This window comes from Chiloscyllium plagiosum, chromosome 2, assembly GCF_004010195.1.
Source record: "Chiloscyllium plagiosum isolate BGI_BamShark_2017 chromosome 2, ASM401019v2, whole genome shotgun sequence".
Lineage (NCBI taxonomy): Eukaryota > Metazoa > Chordata > Chondrichthyes > Orectolobiformes > Hemiscylliidae > Chiloscyllium > Chiloscyllium plagiosum.
In genome coordinates this window covers 62,170,358-62,197,694 of record NC_057711.1, presented here as the reverse complement: position 1 = coordinate 62,197,694, position 27,337 = coordinate 62,170,358, and the positions used below count along the sequence as shown (strand labels likewise).

General features: G+C 39.5%; 1 protein-coding gene and 1 long non-coding RNA gene across 7 annotated transcripts in view; one reads left to right on the top strand and one right to left on the bottom strand.

The window, feature by feature from the left end:
- The window catches only part of LOC122560231, a 51,281-nt gene that overhangs the window by 16,060 nt on the left and 7,884 nt on the right, over positions 1-27,337 (top strand). The gene's annotated exons all lie outside the window — the stretch shown is intronic.
- The window catches only part of apc (APC regulator of WNT signaling pathway), a 196,909-nt gene continuing 180,717 nt past the window's right edge, over positions 11,146-27,337 (bottom strand). For all 6 annotated transcript variants that reach the window (XM_043710626.1, XM_043710645.1, XM_043710664.1 and 3 more), the window contains 3 exons: positions 24,572-24,688; positions 21,170-21,384; positions 11,146-18,731 (listed from right to left, as the gene is read on the bottom strand). In XM_043710626.1, the coding sequence (XP_043566561.1) occupies positions 12,113-18,731; positions 21,170-21,384; positions 24,572-24,688 (6,951 nt within the window). In that variant the 3' untranslated portion in view covers positions 11,146-12,112. The remainder of the gene's footprint in view (positions 18,732-21,169; positions 21,385-24,571; positions 24,689-27,337) is intronic.

Here is a 27,337-nt window from a genome sequence, read left to right as displayed (position 1 = left end):
TCTTCCTGACCTCTCCGCCCCCACCCCACTCCGGCCTATCACCCTCACCTTGACCTCCTTCCACCTATCGCAATTCCAACGCCCCTCCCCCAAGTCCCTCCTCCCTACCTTTTATCTTAGCCTGCTGGACACATTTTCCTCATTCCTGAAGAAGGGCTTATGCCTGAAACGTCAATTCTCCTGTTCCATGGATGCTGCCTGACTGCTGCGCTTTTCCAGAGAACACAGGGGGCCAACACCTTCAACATATTGTCTAGCTATCTCCATTGTTAAGAGCTAACCTGAGAATGCAACTTTTTAAAAAAGGTTTTGTGATTTACACATGAAAGAAGTGAAACAATCATGGCATTCAAACAGATGAAAGACTTAACAGACAATCAATTTTTCAATGTATAATTTCAGTTACATCGCACTAAATTTTTGCTATAAATTCTGTGTGTTAGGATTGAGCCCTCCACTATGATGCTCCGAAAGCTACTGTGCTTCCAATTAAACCTGTTGGATTATAACCTGGTGTTGTGTGATTTTTTAACTTTGTACACCCCAGTCCAACACTGGCATCTCCAAATCATGACTACTATCCTTTCTAAAGTATGGAAACTAAAACTGTACAGAGTAGTTTCATTGTTTTACTGTGCAGTTGTAGGAAAATTTCCCAACTTTTATACTTCATCTCCCTTACAATATTCCATTGGCCTTTACAATCGCTTGCTGTATCTTCATGCTAACTCGATGTGATTCGGGAGAATCAGATCTCTCTGTAATGCAGCATTCTGCAGCCTCTCCCCATCCAAATAATATTCCAGTTTTCTATTCTTTCTGGCAAATTATATCACGGTACACTGACCCACATTACATTCCATCTGCCGATTCGTTGCCCACTCAAATTACCCACATTCTTTTGCTGTATTGTCCTTATTATAACTTGTTTGACTACTTATTTTGATATCATCAGCAAATTTAGCTATGAGGCAGTTGCTTCCTTCATCCAAGTCTTTAATGTAGATTCTAACTAATTGAAGCCCCAGCAGTGAATCTTATGGTACTCTATCAGACACAGTTTACCAACTTTAGAAATGTGTTTCCTGTTAGTTGGCCAAACCTCTAAAATGTCAATCCTCAACAATATAAGCTCTTTGCTTGTGCAGGAGCCTTTTGTGTGGTATTTTATGGAATGCCTTCTGGACATTGAAATATATGTTTCCTCTTTATCCACTGTGCTTGTAATGTCCTTAAATAGCTTATATTCATTAATCCCATTAAATTTTTTTTATTTGTTCTTGATGGATTGTATTTAAATTTCTCTCTCCTTTTTGTCATTTGATTTTCTAATCTTGGGAATTTTAAAAAATATCTTATGTTGTAAAGATGGATACAAAATACCTGTTCAAAGTATCTGACATTTTGTTCCTGATAATTAATTCCCAGTCTCCCCTGCTTAGGGGTCAAGATTAACTGCTCTTCATTTTTATAAACTTGCAGAAACATTGATTTTTTGCTTTTATATTTCTTACGAGTTTTTTTTAACATCATGCTCCAGTTTGTCCCCTTGGTTGGTCTTTCTGGGCAACCACTATTCTTTGGAGGATTGCTCATCCTTTGATCCCACCGTTAAAATCCTCAGTTAGTTATAGCTGGTGTATCCTTCTCATTGTCATTCTTTCTCAATGCAAGAAATCTTGCTGGGAAGTTATGAAATATCCTCTGAAATGTTCATCCTTGTTTTTTTTAAACAGTGACCTAGTTTTAAATAAAATTTTACTTTATTAAATTTATGAAGACAATTGGCTGAAGGCAATTACAAAGGTAAGACACAAGTTTCAAACACATACTGGTCACAGTCAAACTAAGTTTTGCTGAACAAAGAGTGCAAGTTCATAGCTCCTTGAAAGTGGAGCTGCAGATAGATAGGATAGTGAAGGTGGTGTTTGGTATGCTTTCCTTTATTGGTCAGACTATTGAGTACAGGAGTTGGGAGGTCATGTTGCGGCTGTACAGGACATTGGTTTGGCCACTGTTGGAATACTGCGTGCAATTCTGGTCTCCTTCCTATCAGAAGGATGTTATGAAATTTGAAAGGGTTCAGAAAAGATTTACATGTATGGAATGAGCTGCCAGAGGAAGTGGTGGAGGCTGGTACAATTGCAACATTTATAAAGCATCTGGATGGGTATATGAATAGGAAGAGTTTGGAGGGATATGGGTCAGGTGGGACTAGATTGGTTTGGATACCTGGTCAGCATTGACAAGTTGGCATAAAGGGTCTGTTTCTGTGCTGTACATCTCCATGACTCTGTCAATGAAATTCTGCATGAAAATCAAAAGAACTGTGGAAGCTGGAAATCAGAAACAAAAACAAATCTCAGGTCTGCAGCATCTATTGAGAGAAATCAGAGTTAATGTTTTGGGTGCAGTGACCCTTCCTCAGAACTGATGTTAGCTAAAAAGTTTTTTTTTATGCAGAAGATAGGGTGGGGATAAGGAGTAAAGGATATATGGAGATAGAGTCCAAAGAGAGAGAAGGACAGTTGGGCAAATAAAGGAGGAGATAATGATCAGCCTGAGAGAATTAATGGGGACAATTCGTGGCTAACAATGGGTTGTGTGTAATAGACCCTGGTGTGTTGGGATTGGGGTAAGAACATGAGAGAAGGTGCCTCAAGCCCAAAAATTGTTGAGTTTGACATTGAGTCCAGAAGGCTGTAGAGTTCCCACGCAAAAAATGAGACTTTGCTCTGAACTTCATTGGAGCACTGTAACAAGCCCGAGATAGAGGTGTTGACCAGGGAACAAGGTGTGATGTGTTGAGGTGGCAGGTGACTGGAAGTTCAGGGTCTTCCTTGGAAACAGAGTGCAAATATTTTGTGAAGCGGTCACCCAGTTTATGCTTCATTTCCCCAATGTAGAGGAGACCACATTGTGAGCAGTGAATACAGTAGATTAGACTGTGTGAAGTGCAGGTAAAGCGCTGCTTCACCTGGAAGGTGTGTTTAGGCTCTTGGATACGGAGGAAGGAAATGGCAGGTGTTATACCTTCTGCACTTGCAGGGCAAGGTGCTGTGGGGGTAAGGTGGTGTGGTGTTTGGAGTGAAGGATGAGAAATGGATCAGGGTGTTCCACAGGGAACAGTGTTTGTGGAAGGCTGACAGGGGAGGGGAGGAGGAGAGAATGTGTGGTGGTGGCATCCTGCTGGACGTGGCAGAAATGGTAGTTAATGATTCTTTGGATGTGGATGCTGGTGGGATGGTAGGTAGGACAAGGGGGACCCTATCACTGTTGTGGGAAGGAAGAGAGCAGGTGAGGGCTGAAGTGCAGGAGATGGGTCAGACCTGGCTGAAGGCCCTGTCTCCAGTTCAGCAATCCTCAGTTGAGGAAGAAGGCTCCCTTGGCATCTTCAGAACAGATGTGATGGAGGCTGAGGAGATGGAAGAATGAAATAGAGTCTTTACAGGAAGCACGGTGCAAGGATGTATAATCAAGGGAACTGGGAGTCAGTTGGTTTGTGGTGGATATTGATGGCCATCTAGGAGAAAGTGAGGACTGCAGATGCTGGAGATCAGAGCTGAAAAATGTGCTGCTGGAAAAGCGCAGCAGGTCAGGCAGCATCCGAGGAGGAGGAGAATTGACTTTTCGGGCATAAGCCCTTCTTCCCATTGATGGCCATCTCCAGAAATGGAAACAGAGATGTCGAGGAAGTGAAGGGAAGGGAGGAGTTGGAGATGGACCAGGTGAAGGTGAGAGAGGTAGACACTGGAAGCGAAATTGATAAAACCTTTCCAATTATGGACAACAGATGAAAGCAGCACCGATGATGGTGGGTGGGGGTGATTAGCATTAGAACAAGGAATGTTCTACATACCCTACAAAGAGACAGGCATAGCTGGGGCCCATAAAATTCTATTGTTTTGATTACTCTATTTAGAGGTCCTTTTATTATAAGGCCATTACTCACTCCTATCTCACTACCTAAAATAGCTGTAAAATAAATAAAATGGAAGTGTGGTGGAAACCGGATGAACTGTGCCATTCAAGAGAGCATTAGATGATTGAAACAATATACAGCTTTAAGGAAAAAGGTGGGAGCATAGAACAAAGTCAAACAAAGTCATAATTCTTAATTGCTGAGCCAATGCAGACACGATTGGTCAAATGGCTGCCTCTGCATCATAACAATAGTATGATTCTGTATTGTTCTCAGAGAGAATCCTGAATACACTCTACGAATGCATCCTTCAGACTACAGTAAAGACAACTTTTATTTGTTTGGACTGTACTGTGAAAATTAAAAACAATATGGCTTTAAATCAAGAAAACTGTGCAAGATGGTGGTTACAGTTTTAAAACCAAGTTACTGGAGCACATTTTAATTTGTATATACTATGCTGACATATTGGAGCAGTGGGAGGCAAATATCCAGATAGATTGGCACCATCGGAGTGTTCAGGTCAGTCTTTTGATTGGCTTTTCAATTGGCACCAATTTGTGTGGGTTAAGGAGTGCTCATTTCTTTTTAATTGAACCTATTTTACTAATCAATCTAAGAAATGATATTATACTTCTGTGGAACAGGCAGGATTCCCAGTCCAGGGGTAGGGACACTATCACTGTGTCATGAGAGCAGCCCCAAAGGAGTGCTTATCATCATAGCAACATCTTGATTGTAGTCACTTGCTGAGGATCTAGTGCTGTGAGAGAACAATACAGTAAAAACATCTTGCCTGCAAAGAGAAAGCATCTCACCCTTCCTTGTGTGTGGAGGACGAGGAGAGAATATTCTCCCTCACATTTCTTGTGTAATTTGTTCGGTCTGCAAATCCCCCGTTGAAAGGAAATGTAGTAAACAAACCTTTAGAGACTCTGAAAGGGCAAATTCTTACCAGTAAATCGAAGACTGAGAATCAGTGTACCCATAAATGTCATCAAACTGTTGGAAGGAATCAAAAGCAACCAAAGAGAACAACTCATCGGGATGTGTGAGCTGGACTGTGCTACTCTGATCTTTTTTTTCCTCTTCCCCATCCATAATGTTTGAGTTTCATCTTGTCTCTGTTTGAATGTGTATGAGAATTTTAAAAGGGTGTAGAGTTTAAGTTAGAGTTACAAATTAGCAATTCATGTTTCTTTTTGGACATTGGTTTATACAATTTATTTGCATTAAATAGTGACTTATGTATAAATGAAGAAAAACCTGAATTAGACAGCTAAGAAGAATTGCGCGATTTGAGGAACAGTGGATTTGATTGACACTGCACTATGCCCAGCGAGTTATGACACTACCATTGGGCGGGGGGTCAGTTTGCTGATGGTTGGTTTGTGAAGTAGTGAGATTCAATTCCTGCACCAGCTGGAATTACCATGAAGGATTCTCTTTCTCAACCTCTTCCCCCATCTGAGGTTTTGTGACTTTCAGGTTAAGCCACCAATTGTCTCTCTCTCTCTCTAATGAGGGAGTGGCTCTACGGTCTGTGAAGAATATGGTGATACAATACAATGGCACTACCTTTGTCAATTTGATTAATCTAATCCATAAGATCACCCATGTTTAATGTAGTCCCTTTCTTACAAGCCCTTGTTGATTTATATACTAGTGTATAGTCCTATAGTGCAGTAAGTTCTAGATGGTTGACATATACTATTACCAGTGCCTTCTTTCCTTTGCTATTTATCACCGCAGAAACACCTTTATTTAATGTGACATTGGTATTCTTCCTGATTCTTCTTGTAAAGTGCTTATACACTAAAGTAGCTTTGCCAGTTTACTGGCTTGCAATCTTGGTTTTAAATCGTCCTCTGAAAATAAGCAAACACCAAAATATTGATCATTGATTTATTACGTAGTCTGCAGTTCTGACGTGTCCAGTATATTTTGCAAATGCCTAATTTAATTAATTAGGGTTTATTACTTGCTTTTTAGCAAACAATACATGTAAATTGCTTTCTATATGTCTTTTCTGTTGATAGCAATAATTTAGCTTTCCTTTGTATGAACCAACAACCTGAATAATTTCTAACCACATACTTTTTACTTGGAATTCTTATAATCCTTCTTTTTTAACTCTGTTCCTAAGTAGATAGAGATATATTCTCTCAGAGGCACACTAACATCTGGTCCACAATGCTGCTAATGCTTCAAGCTCTGGGTTTTCGGTTTCCCAGTCTTTTGAGCCTAATCCTCAGTGGATGATGATGCAAGGAGACAAAGCAGCAGACACACCGGACCTCTGAAACTAAGGCCCGTGGAAGAGCAGTACTGCTGGGCATCTACAAACAGCAGAAACTGAAAGTGGTGAGGATGACAGTGTCTGGTTCTGGACAGGTTAGGTGAGTTAGCAATAACTTGACCGTTTGTATTATAATGTGGGAAAATGTGAGGTTATGAACTTCATTTTGTAGCTTTCTGCAGTCTTCCTCCATTTAAATAATATTCAGCTCCTCCAGAGGGTTTTGGGAGTCCCCATCCATGAACTATAAAAGCTAGCATCCAAGTTCAGCAGATAATAGGGAAAGCAACAGAAATATTGGCCTTTATTTCAAAGCGAATCAAATATAAAAGTAGGGATACTTTGTTAAACTATACAAGGCACTAGTCAGAGCACAGCAGGAATACTGTGAAGTTTTGGATCCCTTACCTTACTGAAGGTTTACTGGCATTGGAGGGCAGTTCAGAGAAGATTCACTGAGCTGATACTGGGTATGGAGGAACTGTCTTATGAGGAGATTGAGTAGGTTGGGCATGTACTCATTGGAATTTAGAAGAATAAGAGGCAATCTTATTGAAACATACAGAATTCCTAACATAATTGATGGGTAGATGCAGTGAGGCTGTTTCCCCTGTGTGTCTTGGACCAGAGGGCATAATCTCAGAATAAGGAGGAGTCACACATTTAAGACAGAAATGAGGAGGAATTTCTTCTGAAGGTAATGAATCTATGGAATTCTTTACTGCAGAGTGCTGCTGAGATTGGGTCATTATGTGTATACAAGGCAGAGATGGACAGTTTTTTTTTAATTCTGTAAGGTAATCAAGGATTATGGCCAAAAGACAAGAAGAAAGTGAAGTTGAGAGTGATCAGCTCAGCCAAGATGTACTGAATGACAGAGCAGAATGGCTTACCTCTGCTCCTATGTCCTCTGGTTCAAGCCTGAGTACTTTTAATGTAATTAAAAATATTCCAATGTGCATTATAGAAGCATTGTAAAAGAAAAAGCCATAATACCAAGCCACATCAGAAGCAATGAGGGCAGATGACTAAAGGCTTGGTCAAACATGTAGGTTTTAAGAACGTAATGGAGGAAAGCGAGGTGGCAAGGCAAACAGAGTTAGGGAAGGAATTCCAGTAGTTAGGGCCCAGGCAATTGGAGACACAGCCAGTAACAGAGTGATTAAAATCACATTAATTAGAGGAACATAGCTATTTTGTGGAGTTTTGAGGTTGAAGGAGATTACAAGACAGAAGAGCAAAATCCAAGGATGTTTGAAAACAAGAACGTGAATTTTAATCTCTAGCTCGCTTTTGGTTAAGCAATAGCCAATGTGGATCAGTGCCCACTGGGATGGTAAGTGAACTGGATTTGGTAAGAGTTAGGACACAGACAGCAGAATTTTGGATGATTTTAAGTTTAAAGAGGGTACCAGTAACTAGATATTGGACTCCTTATTGCAAAAGCCAATTGACTATTACTTTCCCTTTATCGCTTATGTATAATCTCAAATTTATAATCTGGAAGTATACAATTCACAATTTTTGTTAGGTTATGGACCCATTTAAAAAAAAATCAAAAATCAGTAGAATAAGTTCTGTCAGTAAATGTGTTTCCAGTTTCTTAACTAAGTAATCCGGAGTTCAAGATAGACCCATTTGTAAAAGTGTAATAGTACACAGGGCTATTTCAGGTCACATCTTTCTCTTCTACTCATATTGTTTGTTGTCTTTGTATTTTGTGTAGTAATTCAACATTAAAGCTTTGATATACTGTACAGCTTTGAAGTTTTGAAAATTCACCCAGATGCTGAGCCCGATGTGAAATCCCTTGTAGTCTTTGGTTTCTTATTTGGGAGAATATGTGTTGCTCACCAAGCGTTCAGGCTGTTGCCTTTCATCAATTTTAAACTTCCCAAATTAATAGTAGATATTTTCATGTCAACAAGTTAGTGACTTTGTCAAAAGGGCAAAATTTGCAATCTATGAAATCTCTGTAAAAACAGATGAAAAGGGGAGTGTCACCATCGTACTTCAAAAAGAAAACTGCATACAGAGAGAAAATTAAACAATATTTGATTTCACTTTTACCAGTTTTAAAGCACATGTTGGAAATACTAGCAGGTCTGGCAGCATGTATGAATAGCAAAAGTTAAAATTTGATGATCTATTCAGTATTTCTAGCACGTTCTGTTTATAATAAAGATTTCAAGCATTTGCAGTAATTTTGCTCTCGTATTAAAATTTATGCTGTTGCTGATCCTTAAGCTGGAAAATAAAGTCAATCACTAAGCTGTGTAAAAAAGACATCCATTTCTTTGTTTCTCCAATCACAATTTCCTCCCATTCATAACAGCTAACATCATCAATAGTACACTTGTATCAAAGTCAACCTCCCTTATTTAATAAACTCACCATGAATAAGATGCTTTCCCCAACTATCTTACTTAGATTACTTACAGTGTGGAAACAGGCCCTTGTACCCAACAAGTCCACACTAACCTGCCAAAGCACAACCCACCCATCCCCCTACATTTACCCCTTCACCTAACACTATGGGCAATTTAGCATGGCCAATTCACCTGACCTGCACATCTTTGGACTGTGGGAGGAAACCAGAGCACCCGAAGATAACCCACGCAGACACGGGGAGAATATGCAAACTCCACAGAGTCAGTCGCCTGAGGCAGGAATTGAACCCGGGTCTCTGGTGCTGTGAGGCAGCAGTGCCACCGTGCCGCCCCAAGCAGAATCTTCTAACGTCTCTAAAGCCCTTGAAAATAATGCTCGGAGTGAAACCAAGAACCACTTCTCCACAAAGGGAAATCTGAAAAGTGTTCCATGAAAGGCTGGGTCAAATAAAATTCTTGTCTGAATGATAGTCTTTTTCTAGGCAACATATTCAGGCTATAAAGGAACAAAGGTAGATAAATAAAATGGATTTACAAGTCCATAATAAGTACTACAGTCATAGTTCTGTAACCTAAATGGCAGAATGGGCTTCAGGGACCTGTTCCTAACATCTTCCTCCAACTCTCCCAAAGTTCCCTATTCAGGAGCTAAATAGTTTATTTAGCATTTGCAAATTAAAAATGAGGAGTTTAGAAGATTATGTTATGGACTGTCTCTTTAATTCAATGTAACTGAGAGTAAGGGAGAGTCATGTGATCTGCTACAATTTCTGCTCAGCAAACTTGTGGAGCGTGGGTTACTATGGGCATGGGTCTGGTTGAGAATTATTTGGAGCAAGGGTACAAAATGTATCTGAAACCAAAGGCAGGAGCAGCTGGACAGAATTTCGGTCCATATTTTGGACAGGAGAGAGAGAAGCCTCAAGAGACAAACTGCTGCCGTTGATGTGGTCAGCAGGATGGACAGGGTTGCAAGTTACCAGGCAGAACACCAAGCAGAGGATAGACTCGGATCAAATACACAACCTAAAGATTCTAGAAGATTTGCCTTAAATAAAGCAGGGGCAGAAATCATGGACTCTACAGCATTTGCCTTGGTTCAGTCAGGAGGACAGATAGCATTATTTTCAAGGACATTAGAGGTGCTAGGCTATAGGTGATAGTTGGAGAAAGCATCTTATTCATGGTGGATTTTAGTAAATGAGGGAGAGTGTCTTTGAAACAGTACTAATGATGTCAGCTATTCAGTGGGAAGAAGATTGAGAGCTTGGAGAATCAAGGAAATGGATGTGTTTATTAGACAGTCTCCTAGTAACTAATTCAGGAATTCTCTGCAACTGAGGGAGGTACCTTTTGCCAGTCATTTGGTGTTATGACTCCACGTTGCCAGGATAATGAATTAATTGGAAGTTGGGAACGTTAGTAAACTGTTACCTATAAAGACTAATCCTGTGGAGTATGTGCTATAATCTATTTGCTGTGGGAGTTATTGATCACATCAATCAGTTAAATTTCTGTAGTTTAGAATATTAGTTGCCATTAGGGAAAGTTTAGTTTGATACTGCTCATCATTTGTATGTATTAGTGCCAGTGTTATGACCTGACACTTTGTATTGCAATTTGTGAAAGTTGACCATTGACAATTCAAGTAATTTTTTTAAAATGCTAACATCCCTCAAGGGGATTATAACATGTTTTCACAGTACTGAGACTGCCTTGTCCAAAATCACATCTATATAACTGATATTCTAATTCTTTTCACTTTACATCCTCCTGTTGTCCACTTTGAAGGATTGCAGTAGAACCCCAGCAGGGATTATTTTCCCTGCTCACAGTTGTCACTTCTATACTTCCCTTAAAGATATATCTTTATGCAAATAGTGCATGATTTTGGAAACATAAAATCGTCCATTTTGGCAGGAAGAATGAAGCAGCAGCATATTATCTAAATGATGAGAGACTGCATGTTATCATTTATTGTGAGGGGAAGTGAACACAAGAATATGGAGATTATGCTTCAGTTACACAAGGCACTGTTGAGAGCACATCTGGATTACTGTGTATGGTACTGGTCATCTTATTTAAAGGAAGGATGAAAATGCCTTGAAAGAAGTTCAGATATGGTTTATTAACCACTACAGTTCAATAGAATAAGAAATGCATTGATTGAAACACAAGATCTAAAGAGGTCTTAACAGTATGGATGTGGAAAGGGTGGCAGAACCTAGAACTAGGCAGTCACTATTTAAAATTCAGGGATAACCCATTTAGAACAGATAATGCATTTTTTCCTGAGAGTTGAAAGTATTTGCAACTCTCTTCCAGAAAAGGTGGATCAAGCAGAATTGTCCAATATTTTTAAGATAAAGATAGATTTGTTCCTCTGAAGCAAAGAGGTGATAGGTTAACTGGGGCAGGCAGGAATGTGGATTTGAGGATACAATCAGATCAGCAATAAGCAATGTTGAGGAACTGAATGACTCCTTGCTCATGTTCATTATAAGCGCAGAAATCACATTAAAAGTATTACAACATTTGTTTTATCAATATAAGGTTTATCCACAGAAATCCAACTGACAAACAAACTACATACAGTAATAATTTATTTTGAAATTTTCATTTAGTTATTCTGAAACAATTGTCCCATTCATAAAAGAGTAGCCATCTCACCTCAAATAACAATATACAACAAGTTACAGCATAGCAATGGCTCTAACTACTTTTCTGGTAAAATCTAGACCAGGAGAGAATACTCCAGTCCAAAGCTGTAAGGTTACAGACAATCTCTTTTTTTGCAGCACACACACAGCAGTGTATATTAACACACTGTAGCTATCTATGCACATCATGTGATCACAGAATAGAGTCATTGCTTCAAACAACATACCATCCAATCTGATCATGCACAAGAGCAGGCTGGGGAAGGTTGTTGCAGCAGAAATCATAAGGCTGTGAATTTCACAGCTGCATGATTGCTTAGAGGGTTAGGATACTTCACAATTACTAACAAGGAATATTAATACTCAGTTCATTCACTTTTTTTGCATGTATATAATTAGATATCTAATTTTTAAAACTCCCTGACCTTTTTTTGCTATTAAAATGTTGAACATGATTCATTACGTTTTAATGGACTTACCTAGATAATTTCCAAGTATTTTAAAGTTATATAAGCCAAGCATTACATAAAAGGGTTATGGCAGGAACTCTTAATACATAATACAAGTAAAACTGACTGTACACTGTGTTGCTTTTATGACTTGCAGGAATAATCTCAAACCTCCTAACCAAATGCATCTGCCAAATTTCCACCAGCATCTACATTGTTTCCTATCAAATATGGCTTCCTTAAGAGACCCTCTGCAAAGAGAAAAACAGTCAAGATATTTACAAAAGCATTTAAGTTGTTCAATATTTCATGTAAAACCAGTCACCTCCAAATATCAGCTAGTTAGGCCAAAATTATACATAATAAATCAATTTTCTACAATCACAGTTATTTCAAACAGAGGTCACTAAATATGATCCAGAATGACGCTTAGGACTTTGATTTCCACTGGACTCAGTGGTTTCAGATTTAGAGTTCTCTTTTCGTTTATTGTTGTTTACAGGTGTTGGGATTTGTGATGGCCGAGTGGAGCTGTTGTCTGTGCTACTTTTACGAGGGCTGGGTACGTAGTTGAAAGGAGTTACTCTTGCAGCAACAGTACCACTAGGTGAGTTGTGCTTGCTTGAGCTGTTTGAACTAAAAGGCGTACGTTCGGTGACAACCGTGGTCTCAATTTCTGGTGAGGTAGCCGAACTGTTCACAGCAGATTTTGCTTCTGTGATTTTTTTCTCTGGACTATCTAACTGTGTAAATGAATTTAAACATTTTTCCATTCTTAGACCATGAGGAGGAGTTCTGTGTCCTGACATTGGTTTGTTCTGTCCATCACCCGAGCCTTCTTCGTCACTGAGAAGTAACTTCTCAGGCACATCATCAATAACAGGGGGTGTATTGCCCGTTGGAGATTTTCCAGGCCGAGGATTGTTTATTGGGCAATCCTCAATTCTCACCCATACATCCTCAGTCTTTGATACAGGTGGCGCCATCTGGTATACTAAATGCTTGGATTCAACATTATTTGATACTGAAGAATTCAGATGGTGGTTCGTTGTTTGTGAAATTTCATTATCTTTAATTTTCCTCCAAGTTCCCCTTAAAGGAGCTTGGTTTTCCTTAGCTTGTTTATTACTGTGAGCAAAATTCTGATGTGGTCTTTCATCTTCACTTTTAGCCTTCTCACTTGATTCTGAAGAAGCTGACAGAATTGATGAAGAACTTCCTGTTCTTCGCCATGTGCTAACGCGAGGAAGGGATGAAGAATGTTTGCTGTGTTCCCGTTTCCATGTACCTGATCGATTCACAGGAAGCCTTGAAGGACTTTCAGAATGAGATCGAGCTATATCATGTTTCCGCATTGGCCGTCCTTCAAGATATTCTGCAGTGAGATTCTGATTTGGAGGTACTTTTCTCCAACCGCTGGTTTGATTTGGTAAATGACTGGGCATCGCATCTAGATTCTGAGATGGACTTAAAACTGGAGTCTGAGTTTGTGATCTAGTTGGTGATGCAGGCCTAGAAGGTGGTGATAAAGATTCAAATGAAGTAGATTCTTCTAATTTTCTCCTCAACGTTGGACTTGGGGCTTCTTTGATAAAGGTTGATTGACGCATTAATGTAGGCCTTTCGGATCTGTCGGATTCACTGCCACTTGATTTTGTTGAAGACATTCTTGAAAGTTCCACTCTTTTACCTGGTACAGTGTTACTGCCACTCTGGCTCAACCCCTTAGAATTTGATTCACTTCTTGTAATAGATGATGTGCCCTTTCCTAAACCTGTTTGCTTTGAGGATGCCTGCTGATTCAGTGGTCTACCTGAAGATGTGTAAGACATTCTTCCCGATCCTGTAGGTTTGGCTGAGGCAGTGCTTGGAGAAGATGTCCTTGGCAGTTGTGATATCTTGTTAGATGGACTGATTCCATTCCTACCGGGAGATATGGAGTTGCGACCAGGAGATTGCATTGGTCTTGACAGAGATTGTTGAGAAGGTCTCGATGGAGTAGAATCTCTAGATCCTGATCGAGAAGGTCCTTTGCTGCTTGCAGAACCCTGAGCACCTGATTGCTTGCTTACTGGACTCAACTCTGATTTTATTGGAGTTTTAATGCCTCTTGGTGGATTGTGGGTGTTTTGACTTGGGCTTGGACTTTTAGAAGTTGTATGTTTTGGTGGCATCTTCGGAATAGGACTGGTGCTAGGTGAACTGTTCCTTACACCAGGGATGTGAATCATGGTTCTTCCACGTGAGATCATTGGCATATTTGCCTGTTGACTGTACTTTGGCTGACTGGAAACAGTCTCGACATTGGAACGGGCCTTCCCAGTTATTAAACTTTTATAAACCCTTTTCCCTCCTCTAACAGCTTTAACATTTTCTTCATCATTCTTTTTGTTGTCATTGGTGATTTTCTCACCAGGTTTCACAATTTTAGGGCCTTTATTGGAACCAAATGGTTTTTCTTCCTGGTCAGGTGTAAGGTGAAAGGGTGATCCTAAAGAAATACCAGATTTAAGCGATAGAATGGAATCTGAATCAGAAGAACCTTGCCTTGACAGGCAAGCAGCAGCCTGATGCAAGCTGCTCACTATAGAATTAGCACCCTCTTGAATGGCTTTCCAGTCAAAACTTTCAGAATCTGGCGAAAAAGCCTGTTCTGAAATAGGACTTTGTACTTGCTCTCTTAAATTCATAGGATCATCTGTCTCTTCTACTGATGCTGCAGAAGTATCGCTTCCTGCATTTTCCCAGTTACCTTTAGCTTTCGCAAGGTGTTTTTTCTTTTTTGGCATAGCTGAACTTATGCATTCCTGTAGAAGATCATCTTCAGAGTCAATGCTGAGAGAACTTAGGGAACTGTTTCTAGAAAAACACACAGGTGTGTCTTCAACATGAAATGACTTGGGTGCATAGCCTGAGGCTGGAGGTCTGTTCACTGCAGCTTGACTATTTGTATGCTCTCCCTGTTCAGTGTGCTGTGTTGATTTTTTATTATTATTCTCTTGGTCAATATCACTGAGAGAACTTAAGGATGAATTTCGAGAAAAGCAGACAGGAGTATCTTCAATGGCAAAATTCTGCATTTTCTCATCTGTCCCAGTTTCTCGGTCACTGCTAACTTTTGGTGTTTGGGAGAAAACAGCTTGCCTCTGTAATGCAGCTTTTGACTGTCCTCTACTTGGCAAGGGGTTTTGATTTGGCTGTATTCTATCAGTAGGTTGTTCATTATTACAATTTTTTACATCAATAGAAGCTTTGTCTTTTTTGCCTTTATCTTTTTTCAGTTCTGCTTTTTCTTTCGTGAGATCAGTATCATCGTCATCAAAGTCAAGTGAACTCAGTGAATCATTCCGTGAAAAACAATATGGAGTTCCTTCAATTGGAGTGTAATGATGTGGGGAGTCAAATAGAAAACCTCCTCGAACACGGTTATCATTACTTGATGGTTTATCGTGAAAATCCCCAGAATTTTTTGTGCTCTGCCTTTTACTAGCCTTTTCCATTTCTTTTCTGTGTTCTGTGTAGCCTTCAGCAGAAAAGCTACTTGGAGGATCTGATGTAGATGCTCGCTGTGAGGAACGTGCTTTATATTCAGTATTCTGAGATAGTGGTTTCACTGGAGATGTTGGTTTTCTTTTTTCAGTCTCTTGTTGATTTGCATTGTTCACAGATGTTGGTGCTTGTTGCATTTGATTCATCATTTTTTTAATTCTGTAGGGTTTATGGCTCTTTCCTTTTGGCATAGCAGAATTTATACATTCAGCTAGAATATCACCTTCCTCTAATTTATCATCTTGCCCTTGCTGAGCAGTACTGAGACCTTTGGCTGCCTCAGCTTCATCCATACTTCTGCCATCAGTTGGGATGGTATCTCTCTTTTCCATTACTGCAGGCTCAGATGCAGGCCGAATACCTTCTGAATTTGCCAATTCATTTGGAGGTGATTCAATTGTGAGATCACTTAGAGATGTAGCTGTTGAAAAGTTTATTGGAGTTCCTTCAACACAGTAGACACGTGGCATATCTTCCCTAAATAAGTCGTGATTAAAACTTACATGCTTTTGAGCATGGACTCTACTTTGATTAGAAAGTAATTTGTATACAGGCAGCTGACTAGGTTTTCTTGCGACAGGTGGTGGTATCCGTGAGGTTGAACTAGAAGGAGTTTTCTTTGCTTTACTGGAAGATTTAGTTGGCATGGCTGAATTTATGCATTCTTCTAAGATATCAATATCATCGTCGTCATCATCTTCCAGAATATCTTTCTCAGGTTCTGTAGCTTTCTCTGTTTTACATTTACTATTTACACTAGCATCTTCCTCTTTATCAAGTTCTTCACTCTTATGATCATCTTCATAAACAGGAGGCATTACTCTGAGCTCAAGATCTTTCTGAATAAATGGCTCATCAAGACTAAGAGCACTTAAACTTGATGCACAAGAAAACCCATCTGGAGTGTTTTCTGTGGCAAAATGCATTAAGCTATCACCGTCCTGAGGAACTTGAACTCTTTGGACTGCAGCATTTACAGCCTCTTGCCTTTGGCCAGTCTCTCTGCTTTTAACATTAGTTTGATCTTTGATTTTATGTACCTCTCTCTTTAGTTGAGCAGGTTGAGGTGGTGGTGTTTTACTTCTGCTAGGAGGCATTGTCTGTCCTGGACTGTCCGGAAGGTCACTTGGACTTATAACTCCACTGACTGTTTCACTGCAAGGCTCACTCTGGATGGAACTGGCAATTGATTGACTTTCAAAGCTCCCCAGTGAACTGACTGAACTACACCTACTGAATACTAAAGGAGTTTCCTGCACATAATGCTCTGGTGGGCTTTTAGGAGTCTGTGCTCCACTCTTGGATGGCGATTTGGCACCTGAAGAAAACTCAACAGCTTTTTGCCTAGAAATATCAGGTTGAGACACATTGGTGGCCTGCAGCCTACTCTGTTTCATTCGTGTATGCTGTGAAGTAGAAGAACCCTCACCTAATGCAGCCTCAGCAGGTAACTGGCCATGACTTTCCTTGAGGTCAATAATCTGCAAAGTAGTTCCATCATCTGATACATGCTTGGCTTGACCACGCCCTTCCATTTCATCCTCTGATGACAGAGATGACAGTGAACTACATCTTGAAAAGCAAATTGGAGTATCCTCTACACAATAAGTCTGCATAGTTTCTTGGTTAATTGAAGGAGCCTTACAAGTGGCTGATTTCTGTACTGCAGGAGTGGGAGTTGTTCTGGTTTGTGTAGAGCTAGGGTGAAGTTGCCTTGGTTGACTGGATGTGATTTTGGAACTTGATGTGCTTCCACGACTTGAGGCTGAATGGTCTTTTGTTGCATCTTGAATTAAAGGACCTTTCGAGTACATAAACGTTTGCTTCTGTGAAGTGGGGATTTCTGAGGAATACTTCAAACTATAATCAATTGGCTGTTCAACATGGTGTTCTTCCTCTGTAAATTTTATACTATAATTTGTAGGCCTATCCTCTTCCTCCTCATGCTGCTCTTCCTCAGAGTATCGTTCACTATAGTTAGTTGGTTTGTCATCTTCATAATCATCTACCTGGCAAAGAGATGGATTAACTTTCTGGTTCTTTCTGTGCTCAGAATCTACTCTAATTTGCTCAGAATTGTTATGTGCCCTGGTGCTGTAAGAGCAATCTGCTTGACCAAATCGAGGTTGGAATTTAATATGTGCTTCATCTCCACTGCAGGTACTTTCACAGTAGATGGAATATTCAGAAGGTTGAGTTCTGGCCTGTTTATGTTCATTCCTTTTTATCTCTTCTTCCACAGTATGCTTTTGCCGTGCCCACTGTTCATTTTGAGATGGACTCTGTCGGCCAGAATTTAACTGTTCGTCTGAATATTTAAGACTATAATTAATTGGTGTGTCTAATTCTGCATCATTGTCATCTAAATGATTAGCATTGTGAATTTTGTTGGCAAGATCAGCTGGATATTTTTCATAATTGCAGAATTTGCTTTCATCATCTTCTGAGTAAGATTCTATTGATGGTTTCATTTGCCCTCTTTTCCCATAGCCATCACTGCTACTAACGCTATTCAAGCTATCATTTGATGACCTTCTGTACTCCATTTTCCCATAAGGCATGGAAGTGGTTCTGTTGGAATTTTCAGGTTTAGCATAGTTAAAAATGTTAGAATTGGGATGAGATGATGATGCACGTCTCATTCCAGTCCTGTCCTCTGGCATACAGTGTAGGTCAGATGCAGACGCTGAATTCCTGTCCTCAGAGGATAAATGCATACTTGTTACCTCTTCCATCACCTTCACTATTTGAGCTGCAGTGGTAGGAATCTGTCGCCCTACTCTTTTAGAAGGATCTGGCACATTATCAGATGAAGCAGGAAAGGAGGTAGTATCTGTTCCTCTTCGATCTCTTTCTATGCTTCGGTCCTTTTCTCCTCTGGAACTTTCTACACTGCTTCTGCTGTCTCTCGAAGGACCGGATAACAAAGAAGTAGTCATATATGGTGACAGCACGGTCAAATTTCCAGTGTTGAAACTCTCTGATCTGCATACCCCATCATCATGCCGCCCAGAGTCCAAAACATACTCGCTGTATCTGCCTTGCTTGTGTCTTTGTCTGTTGCGATGGGATGTTTTAGGGCTCAAATTATCAATATTATCAAAAGTTTCTGATAATTGTTGAGCATCCAGCTCTGCTTCCAGAGCTTTTTGTTTTCGGACATGCAGAGATGGCAGACTCGATCCTGGAGACATAATATTGGCATCTTTGTATTTAGCAGGTCTGTTGGCCATTAGGTTCCTTAAAGCTGCAGCACTTCCCATTGCAATCATTTTGTGTTTAGAATGAATTAGATTTTTGAGCATGCTAACTGCTCCCATGTCCCACAAAGATTCCTGATCTTTTGCATTTCGAGCTGAGAGATTCCAAAGAGTTCCACACGCATTGCTAACTATTGTCAAACTGTGCGATTTTAAGTGCTGTAGCAACGTCTGCAGGCAATTATTTTCTCGTAGGATGTTTCTAAGAATTAGAATTAGAAAATTAATTTTTAAAATTTATAAAATCAATACATATTAGCATATATTAATTTCAATCAAGGCAAAAAAAATCTAAAAATAAGTTAACCATTCATAGATTAGTTACGCAGACTATTCTTTTCAAATTCATCAACTCAATCTTGAAGTACTTTTGAGGGAAGGAGGGAAGGAGAGAAGAGTTGAGGAAGCAGCAGTATGGATTGGGAAGGGGAGAAAGGAAGGGAAGAATGCAGGGAGGAATGTAGTAAAACAGAGGATTGTGCTGACCAAATGTTAAGTTTTCTCCTGCAAGAAAGAGACAGAGTCATCATTTGCATGACTACTTTACAAGCAGCATCCTACAGTAAGATTGATGCCTACTTCAGGGAATCAACACCCTGCATGTGGGGGAACCTGCTTAGTGTATACAAGGTAGGCACATTAAAATCTATTTCCATTGACAATTCTGTCTTCAGAGAATTCCCAGAGTGAACACAGATAAATAGCCATTGCTTCAAACTCATAACAAGACATATATTCAAATTGTTGTAGTGGTATAGGACTTCATGGAAGCACAAAACTGAACAGGACATACTCAGCAGTCTGAGATTGAAGGGAGGGAGGGGGAACAGCTAACGTTTCGAAATGATTATTTTCATCCGACTCCATTTCTATCTGACCTACTAAGATTTTTCTTAGCAGTCTCGGTTTTTATTTCAGACACAGTATATTGCTTTTCTATCCATAGAAGCAGATGTCTTCTATTTTTCTGTCTAAACAGAGTAAGGCTCTCAAAATATTGTATTACTGTGTCATAGACATGGTTTTGAAGTACCAATGTGGATTCACGTCTGTCATTTTGATTAATCATTTATTTTTGCCCTGTAATCAAAAATTACACCTTAGGATAATTTAAAATTAGTTTTAGCTTGATTGGTGTGACTTGACAGTAAGCGGTTTCCTCATATTTCTAATTTCTGCAAAATTTTTCATGGTAGTGCATACTATTATCTGTATATCCTCAGCAATTTTAGGGGGCATTAACTTAAAAAAATCTTGCACCTTTCAAATGTCCTCTAAAAGGGGCCACAAATAGCAATGAGATAAATGTTTAGATGATCTGCTTTAGTGCTATTGGTTAAGGCGTAGAAGATACTAAAGATCCGAAGAGAAACTTTCCTGCTGTTTACTAAATTGTATCATGGAACCATTTATATTTACCTAAGCAGAAAAGGCTTCAATTTCATGATTCTTGATTACAGAAATGTACTTTTGTATTGAGGACTTGGATATATTATGAGTAAATATGAATCTTTTACTTTGAATATTCTGTGCTTCAGAAAATTGTTACAAATTGTAAGTGTCAGTGTTGTTACCAAAAAGTTCAGGACTAAACATATACATACTTTCAACAGAGGAATATTTTGCAGTAAGCGTTGTTAACTGATTTAATTGCTTGAAAATGACTTTCTACATTTATATAGGTGAATTAGTAAAATTCTTTGCAGAGATATTTTGTTTTTCTATGAAAGTATTCCCCTATCATTAATAAATTAATAATTCAAGAGATTGGGGAATTTGCTTACAAATACAAACAAGTTTGTATTAAGTCAGTCAATGGTTACAAATTCATAAATGCTATCACGAGCCAAACTGTGCCTGTCCTGACAACTTTTGATCTCAAACTAGGAAAGGAAAATTTTAATATCTTAAATTCTGTGAAACCTGCAATTATGTTAAAGGGTGGTCTTAAAGAGGCTAAAGTAGGGGTAATAAATTGGACAATTCTACCATTGTTTCAGTTTTTCTAGAGCTAACTAAACCAAAGAGGTTAATTAAATAGTCAGCTGAAGAAGTCTTTCAGCTATTTGTAGCATTAAACAAAGGAGATTTTATAGGAGTGTACTATTTGAATGATGATTGTTTCTGGAAAACCTGAAAGGAGCAGAGTTCCAGTTTCTAGTGATTTGGCAACCAAACCTATTGAGTGAGAACAGTGTGTGATCCAACATACTAAAGGCAGAATTGTAAAGACAAAGACTGTAGACTGTGTCACATCTGTGTGGGGAGTGATGTGAATGCTTGGAATCTCATGTGATAGACTTCATTGCACTGTTATTCCATGTGCAATTTATAGTTCATGCCAACTGTAATTTACTTTTAATTCATGTCTAATTTGTATTGGTTCTGATTTATTTTGATGCTGCAAGTAGTAAAATCCAATCAGTGATTTCTTCACTTGGGGATTGTTTGGTAAATTTTATGTGCATATTCCCTACTGGGATCAGGTAATACAGAGGAGATGACTGAACTAGTGGGAATAATTTGTTATAACACAAAAAAAATTAAGAAATCTTTTAAATCATTATTATAGAAATCCACGTAATTGACTTTCATGAAGTATTGACCAATTATTTCCATAAATAAAGATGACACACACACCTGTGATCTTCATTTGTAGCAATCAGACTAGAAACATTTCGTAGGATTCCGCCTCCACTTTCAATAATGGCAAGTGTATTAGTTTGACTTCTGTAGGTTAAAGTGCTGACCAAAAATGCAAGAGCACCACACACAGAACAGATGTCAGCCTTATTCTCAGTGCAGTGTGCAGATAAATTCCAAAGGGCACTAAGAACACTCTTCAGGGTTGATTCCTTTAAAAAAACGGGAATGATTTAAGTTCATTTTTGTTTGAAGGGTACCTTGAAAAACATTTTTGAATATTTCTATGGTATATATTTTACATTATGCATCTTTCTGACATACTCCACATTTGAATGTTGCAACATATTCAATTTTCATCAGAACATCTATGATCACCTCCCCTAAAACACAGATTTATAAAAACCTTGATATATAGCACTTGTGGTATGTTACGATAGTGTATACAATCTTTATACTGAATATCAAATTCAATGAGACATTTACATAGCATAATTCCCAATGTGTAATATTCCACAGACATGATAGAGATCTGAATAAAATTTGAGTATAGCCTTTCAATTTTAACTCTGCCCAAGTTCGAATGATTCAAGGGTGGGAGAGTAGATACTTGGTAACATTTGAAACAAATTTATTTCATATCTTTTAAGTTTGTTTTAATACCGTGTGCGCTAAACTTGCTAAGCAAAACAAGAGATAATTGTGAAGAGGTTAAACATAAGGATAGGTTAGCTAACAGGAAGCAGAGATGAAACTTAAACGCCATTTTCAGGTTACCAAGATGTGACAAGATCAATCAGTACTGGATCCTCAGCTATTTATCTGAATGACTTAGATGCAAGAATTAAATGTATTTTGTTAAATTTGCTGAAGATATAAGATAAGTAGGAATGTAAGTTATGAAGAGTACACAGTGTGAAAAGGGATAAAGATAGGTCTGTAAATGGGCAACAAATTGAAATTAAATTGTGGGTGTCATTGAAAAGGACAGCATTTATTGTTTGTTCTTAATTGCCCTTGAATTGAGTGGCTTACTAGGACATTACAGGGAATAATTAAGAGTTGACAAGGTAGATATGGCAAATTTCCTTCAAATTAATGAACCAGATGGGTTTTTACAACAATTGATGATAGTTTAAAGATCACCATTGAGACTAGCTTTCAATTCCAGATCTAATAATTGAATATAAATTCCATCAGCTACCATGGTAGAATTTGAACCGGTTTCTCCAAAATATTAATGTGGGCTTCTGAATTACTAGTCCAGGGACAATACCACTGCATCACAGTCTCTGTAATGTATAATGTAGGAAAATATGCATTTGCTCATTATGGCAGGAAGAACAGAAAATCAACAAATCCCATAAATTGAGACAGCTTGCAGACATCAAATCCTGAGGGACATTGACAGGATGGATAATGAACAGATGCTTCCCCTTCTGCAAGAGACTAGAAATAAAGGAGACAGTTTAAAAATAAAAGTTAATTTACATATAAGGAGGTGAGAATTTTTTTCTCTCTCTGAGTTTAGATCAGAGTGGTGGAGGATATGCACAGGTCAGGCAGCATCCAAGGAGCAGGAAAATCAACGTTTCGGGCAAAAGCCCTTCATCAGGAATACAGCCAGGAAGCCTCCAGGGTGAAGAGATAAATGGTGGGGGTGGGTCGCGGCTGGAGAGAAGGTAGCAAATAGTACAATAGGTGAATGGGGGTAGAGATAGAGGTGATTGGTCAGAGAGGAGGATGGGGGAAGGGGATGGAGGTGATAGGTCAGAGAGGAGGGTGGAACAGATAGGTGGGAAGGGAGGTTGGCAGGTACGACAGGTCATGAGGACAGTGCTGAGCTGGAAGGTTGGAACTGGGGTAAGGTAGGGGGAGGGGAAATGAGGAAACTGGTGAAGTCCACATTGATGCCCTGGGGTTGAAGTGTTCCGAGGCGTCGGGTGGTGATGGAGCGAAGGTAGAGGCGGCCCAGGACCTGCATGTCCTCAGCAGAGTGGGAGAAGGAGTTGAAGTGTTGGGCCACGGGGCAGTGGGGTTGATTGGTGCGGGTGTCCCAGAGATGTTCCCTGAAGCGCTCTGTGAGGAGGTGTCCAGTCTCCCCAATATAGAGGAAACCGCATCAGGAGCAACAGACACAATAAATGACATTGGTGGATGTGCAGGTGAAACTTTAATGAATGTGGAAGGCTCCTTTGGGGCCTTAGATGGTGGTGAGGGAGGAGGCATGGGCACAGATTTTGCAATTCCTCGATGGCAGGGGAAGGTGCCAGGATGGGAGGGTGGGTGGACCTGACCAGGTAGTCACAGAGGGAACGGTCTTTCCGGAAAGCGGAAAGGGGTAGGGAGGGAAAAATATCTCTGGTGGTGGGGTCCGTTTGGAGGTGGCAGAAATGCTGGCGGATGATGCGGTTAGGTTGGAGGGGTGGGGTTTGAGGGCAGAGTGTGTCAAGAGTCTTTAAAATTCTTCTCCAGTCAGCAATGGAGACAGTTATTCAATGTTTTAAAGCAGCAGTAAGAAAGATTCTCAATTAACTAATGAGTCAAAGGGTATCAGAGTTGGTCAGAATGTGGGGTTGAGGCCACAATCGGCCTTGGTCTTACCAAATGGATGAGAAAGTTGGAAGAGCCAGACATCCTCCTATTTAATATGTTTGCACGAATTGCTGGTCAGTGTTGCTCAGCAATTGGTAGAAGGGCTGGCATGGACACAAAGTTTTAACATGGGGAAATATTGAACATCACTTCTACTTTCAGCAGTACTTACTCAAAATCACGAGGAAGAAATCACTACCTTGAATGTATAAACTACCAAAACATGGCACAACTATGATCCTTCTGTAGTTACTATGTCTTTTTATGAATTACATATTTTGTCTTATTCTTTTCTTGAGATACTTGTCTTCAAGTTACAAAAGAAAGTACAGATTTAAAATAGCAAGATGGCAAGAGAGGTCTAACTTTTCACTGATTTGGAGATGCCAGTGTTGGACTGGGGTGTACAAAGTTAAAAAAATCACACTACACCAGGTTATACTCCAACTGGTTTATTTAGAAGCACTAGCTGTCAGAACGCTGCTCCTTCATCAGGACGTCGTGTAGTCCACAATCACCTGATGAAGGAGCAGCAGTCCAAACGTTAGTGCTTCCAAATGAACCTGTTGGACTATAACTTAGTGTTGAGGGATTTTTTTAAACTTTGTAACTTTTTAGTAATTACATTTCTGTGAAAATTTGAAGGAGCAGCAGTCCAAAAGTTAGTGCTTCCAAATGAACCTGTTGGACTATAACTTAGTGTTGAGGGATTTTTTAAACTTTGTAACTTTTTAGTAATTACATTTCTGTGAAAATTCTGAATAGAATAGAGCTGAAATTTTAACTGTGAAAACATTCATCTACCTTCTTCACATCCAGTGCACATTCCATTAATGCACTCACACTTCCAACTTCACGCAAGATCTTTTTACTGTTTACATCAGCTCGCCAGGATAAATTTCGTAATACACTTGCAATTACCTGTAACAGGAAGTTATAGTTTACATATAAATGAAAATAATGCAATTCTTTTCCTGGAATTGCCAATTTTATTTTATTTTCTCCTTTATTCCTAATGCATGGCAGGTCATTAAATTCTCTCATGTTAATATAAAAAAAAATTCCCTGAAGTCTAACAGAAAAAGCCAGTCATAAAAAACGTTCAAGATGGTAAACTCGTCTTAGAACTCTTCTTGCAGATAAAAGGATGGCTGGAAAATGAGGTAATGAGTCCAGAGACAATATATTCCTGATAGGTTGAAGGGCAAGGCTGGTCGGTGTAGGGAATGCTGGATGACAAGAGAAATTGAGATTTCAATCAAGAGGAGGAAGGAAGCATATGTCAGGTATAGACAGCAGGGATTGAGTGAATCTCTAGAGAAGTATAAAGGCAGTAGGAGTATACTTAAGAGGGAAATCAAGAGGGCAAAAATGGGACATGAGATAGCTTTGGCAAATAGGGTCAAGGAGAATCCAAAGGGATTCTACAAATACATTAAGGACAAAAGAATAACAAGGGAGAATTGGGCCCCTTAAAGATCAGCAAGGCAGCATATGTGTGGAACCACAGGAGATGGGGAGATACTAAACAAGTATTTTGCATCGGTGTTTACTGTGGAGAAGGATATGAAAGACCCATAAATGTAGATAAATCCCCAGGACCTGATCAGGTGTACCCTAGAACTGTGTGGGAACCTAGGGAAGTGATTGCTGGTTCCTCTTCGCTGAGACTTTTGTATCATCGATAGCCACAGGTGAGGTGCTAGAAGACTGGAGGTTGCCTAATGTGGCGCCATTGTTTAAACAAGATGGTAAGGAAAAGTCAGAGAACTACAGACTGGTGAGCCTGACATCAGTGGGCAAGTTATTGGAGGGAATCGTGAGGAACAGAATTTACATGTATTTAAAAGAGCAAGGACTGATTAGGGATGGTCAACATGACATTGTGCATGGGAAATTGTGTCTCATTAACTTGATTCAGTTTTTTGAAGTAGTATCCGAAGGGATTGATGTGGGCAAAGCCATGGACATGATATACATGGACTTCAGTAAAGCATTCTCCAAGGTTTCGCATGGTAGACTGGTTAGCAGAGTTAGATCACAGGGAGGACTAGTCATTTGGATACAGAGCTGGCTCAAAGGTAGAAGACAGAGGGTGGTGGCAGAGGTTTGCTTTTCAGGCTGGAGGCCTGTGACCAGCGCTGTGTCAAAGGACCACATGTCCACTGTTTTTCATCATTTATATAAATGATTTGGATGTGAAATTGGATGTATGGTCAGTAAATTTACAAATGACATCAAAATTGGAGGTGTAATGGAAATCTGGCTCAAAGTACAAGCAGGCTGGAGGCCTGTGACCAGCGCTGTGTCAAAGGACCACATGTCCACTGTTTTTCATCATTTATATAAAGATTTGGATGTGAACATTGGATGTATGGTCAGTAAATTTACAAATGACATCAAAATTGGAAGTGTAATGGAAATCTGGCTCAAAGTACAAGAGGACCTTTATCTGATGGGCCAGTGGGGTTGTGTAGCAGATGAAGTTTAATTTAGATAAATGCGAGGTGTTGCATTTTGGAAAGGCAAGTCGGGGCAGGACTTAAACACTTAATGGTAAGGTCCTGGAGAGTGTTGCTGAATAAAGAGACCTTGGAGTACAGGTTCATAGGTCCTTGAAAGTGGAGACACAGGTAGACAGGAGAGTGAAGGCGGCATTTGGTATGCTTGCCTTTATTGGTCAGTGCATTGAGTACACTAGTTGAAAGGCCATGTTGTAGCTGTACATGACATTGGTTAGGCCACTTTTAGAATACCGTGTTCAATTCTGGTCTTCCTGCTATAGAAAGCATGTTGTGAAACTTGAAAGGATTCAGAAAAGATTTATAAGAATGTTGCCAGGGTTTGAGCTACACAGAGAGGCTGAATAGGCTGGGGCTGTTTTCCATGGAGTGTTGCAGGCTAAGGCATGACCTTACAGAAGTTTATAAAATCATGAGGGGCATGGATAGGGTGAATAGCCAAGGTCTTTTCTCTGGTATGGGGGAGTCCAAAACTAGAAAGCATAGATTTAGGGTGAGGGGAAAGATTTAAAAGGGATCTAAGGGGCAGCTTTTCATGCAGAGGGTGGTGTGTGTATGGAATGAGCTACCAGAGGAAGTGGCTGAGGCTGATACAATAACAACATTTAAATGGCATCTGGATGGGTTTATGAATAGGAAGGGTTTAGAGGGATATGGGCCAAATGGCTGGCAAATGGGACTACATTAATTTAGGATATCTGGTTGGGATGGACAAGTTGGACCAAAGGGTCTGTTTCCATGCTGCCTACCTCTATGACTAAGTGGTCTGATTGGAATAAAAGGCGAGGAACTGTACATATAACTAAAAAAATTGAAATGGATAATAAGCAATGTGCAGCATTTTCTCCAAATTAAAGATAGCATTACAATTATCAACGAACTATTATTTTGCGATTTTCCATATAGTTTCAACTTGGCAAGTCGAATGATCTGTTTAATATGTTTAATGCACTTAGCAAAGTCTTATACTTCAAATGACCTTGCTTACCCAATGTGATTACCAGAGGCTTTAAAAATTGTATATAGTGAATTCCACTGATGCTTAAGT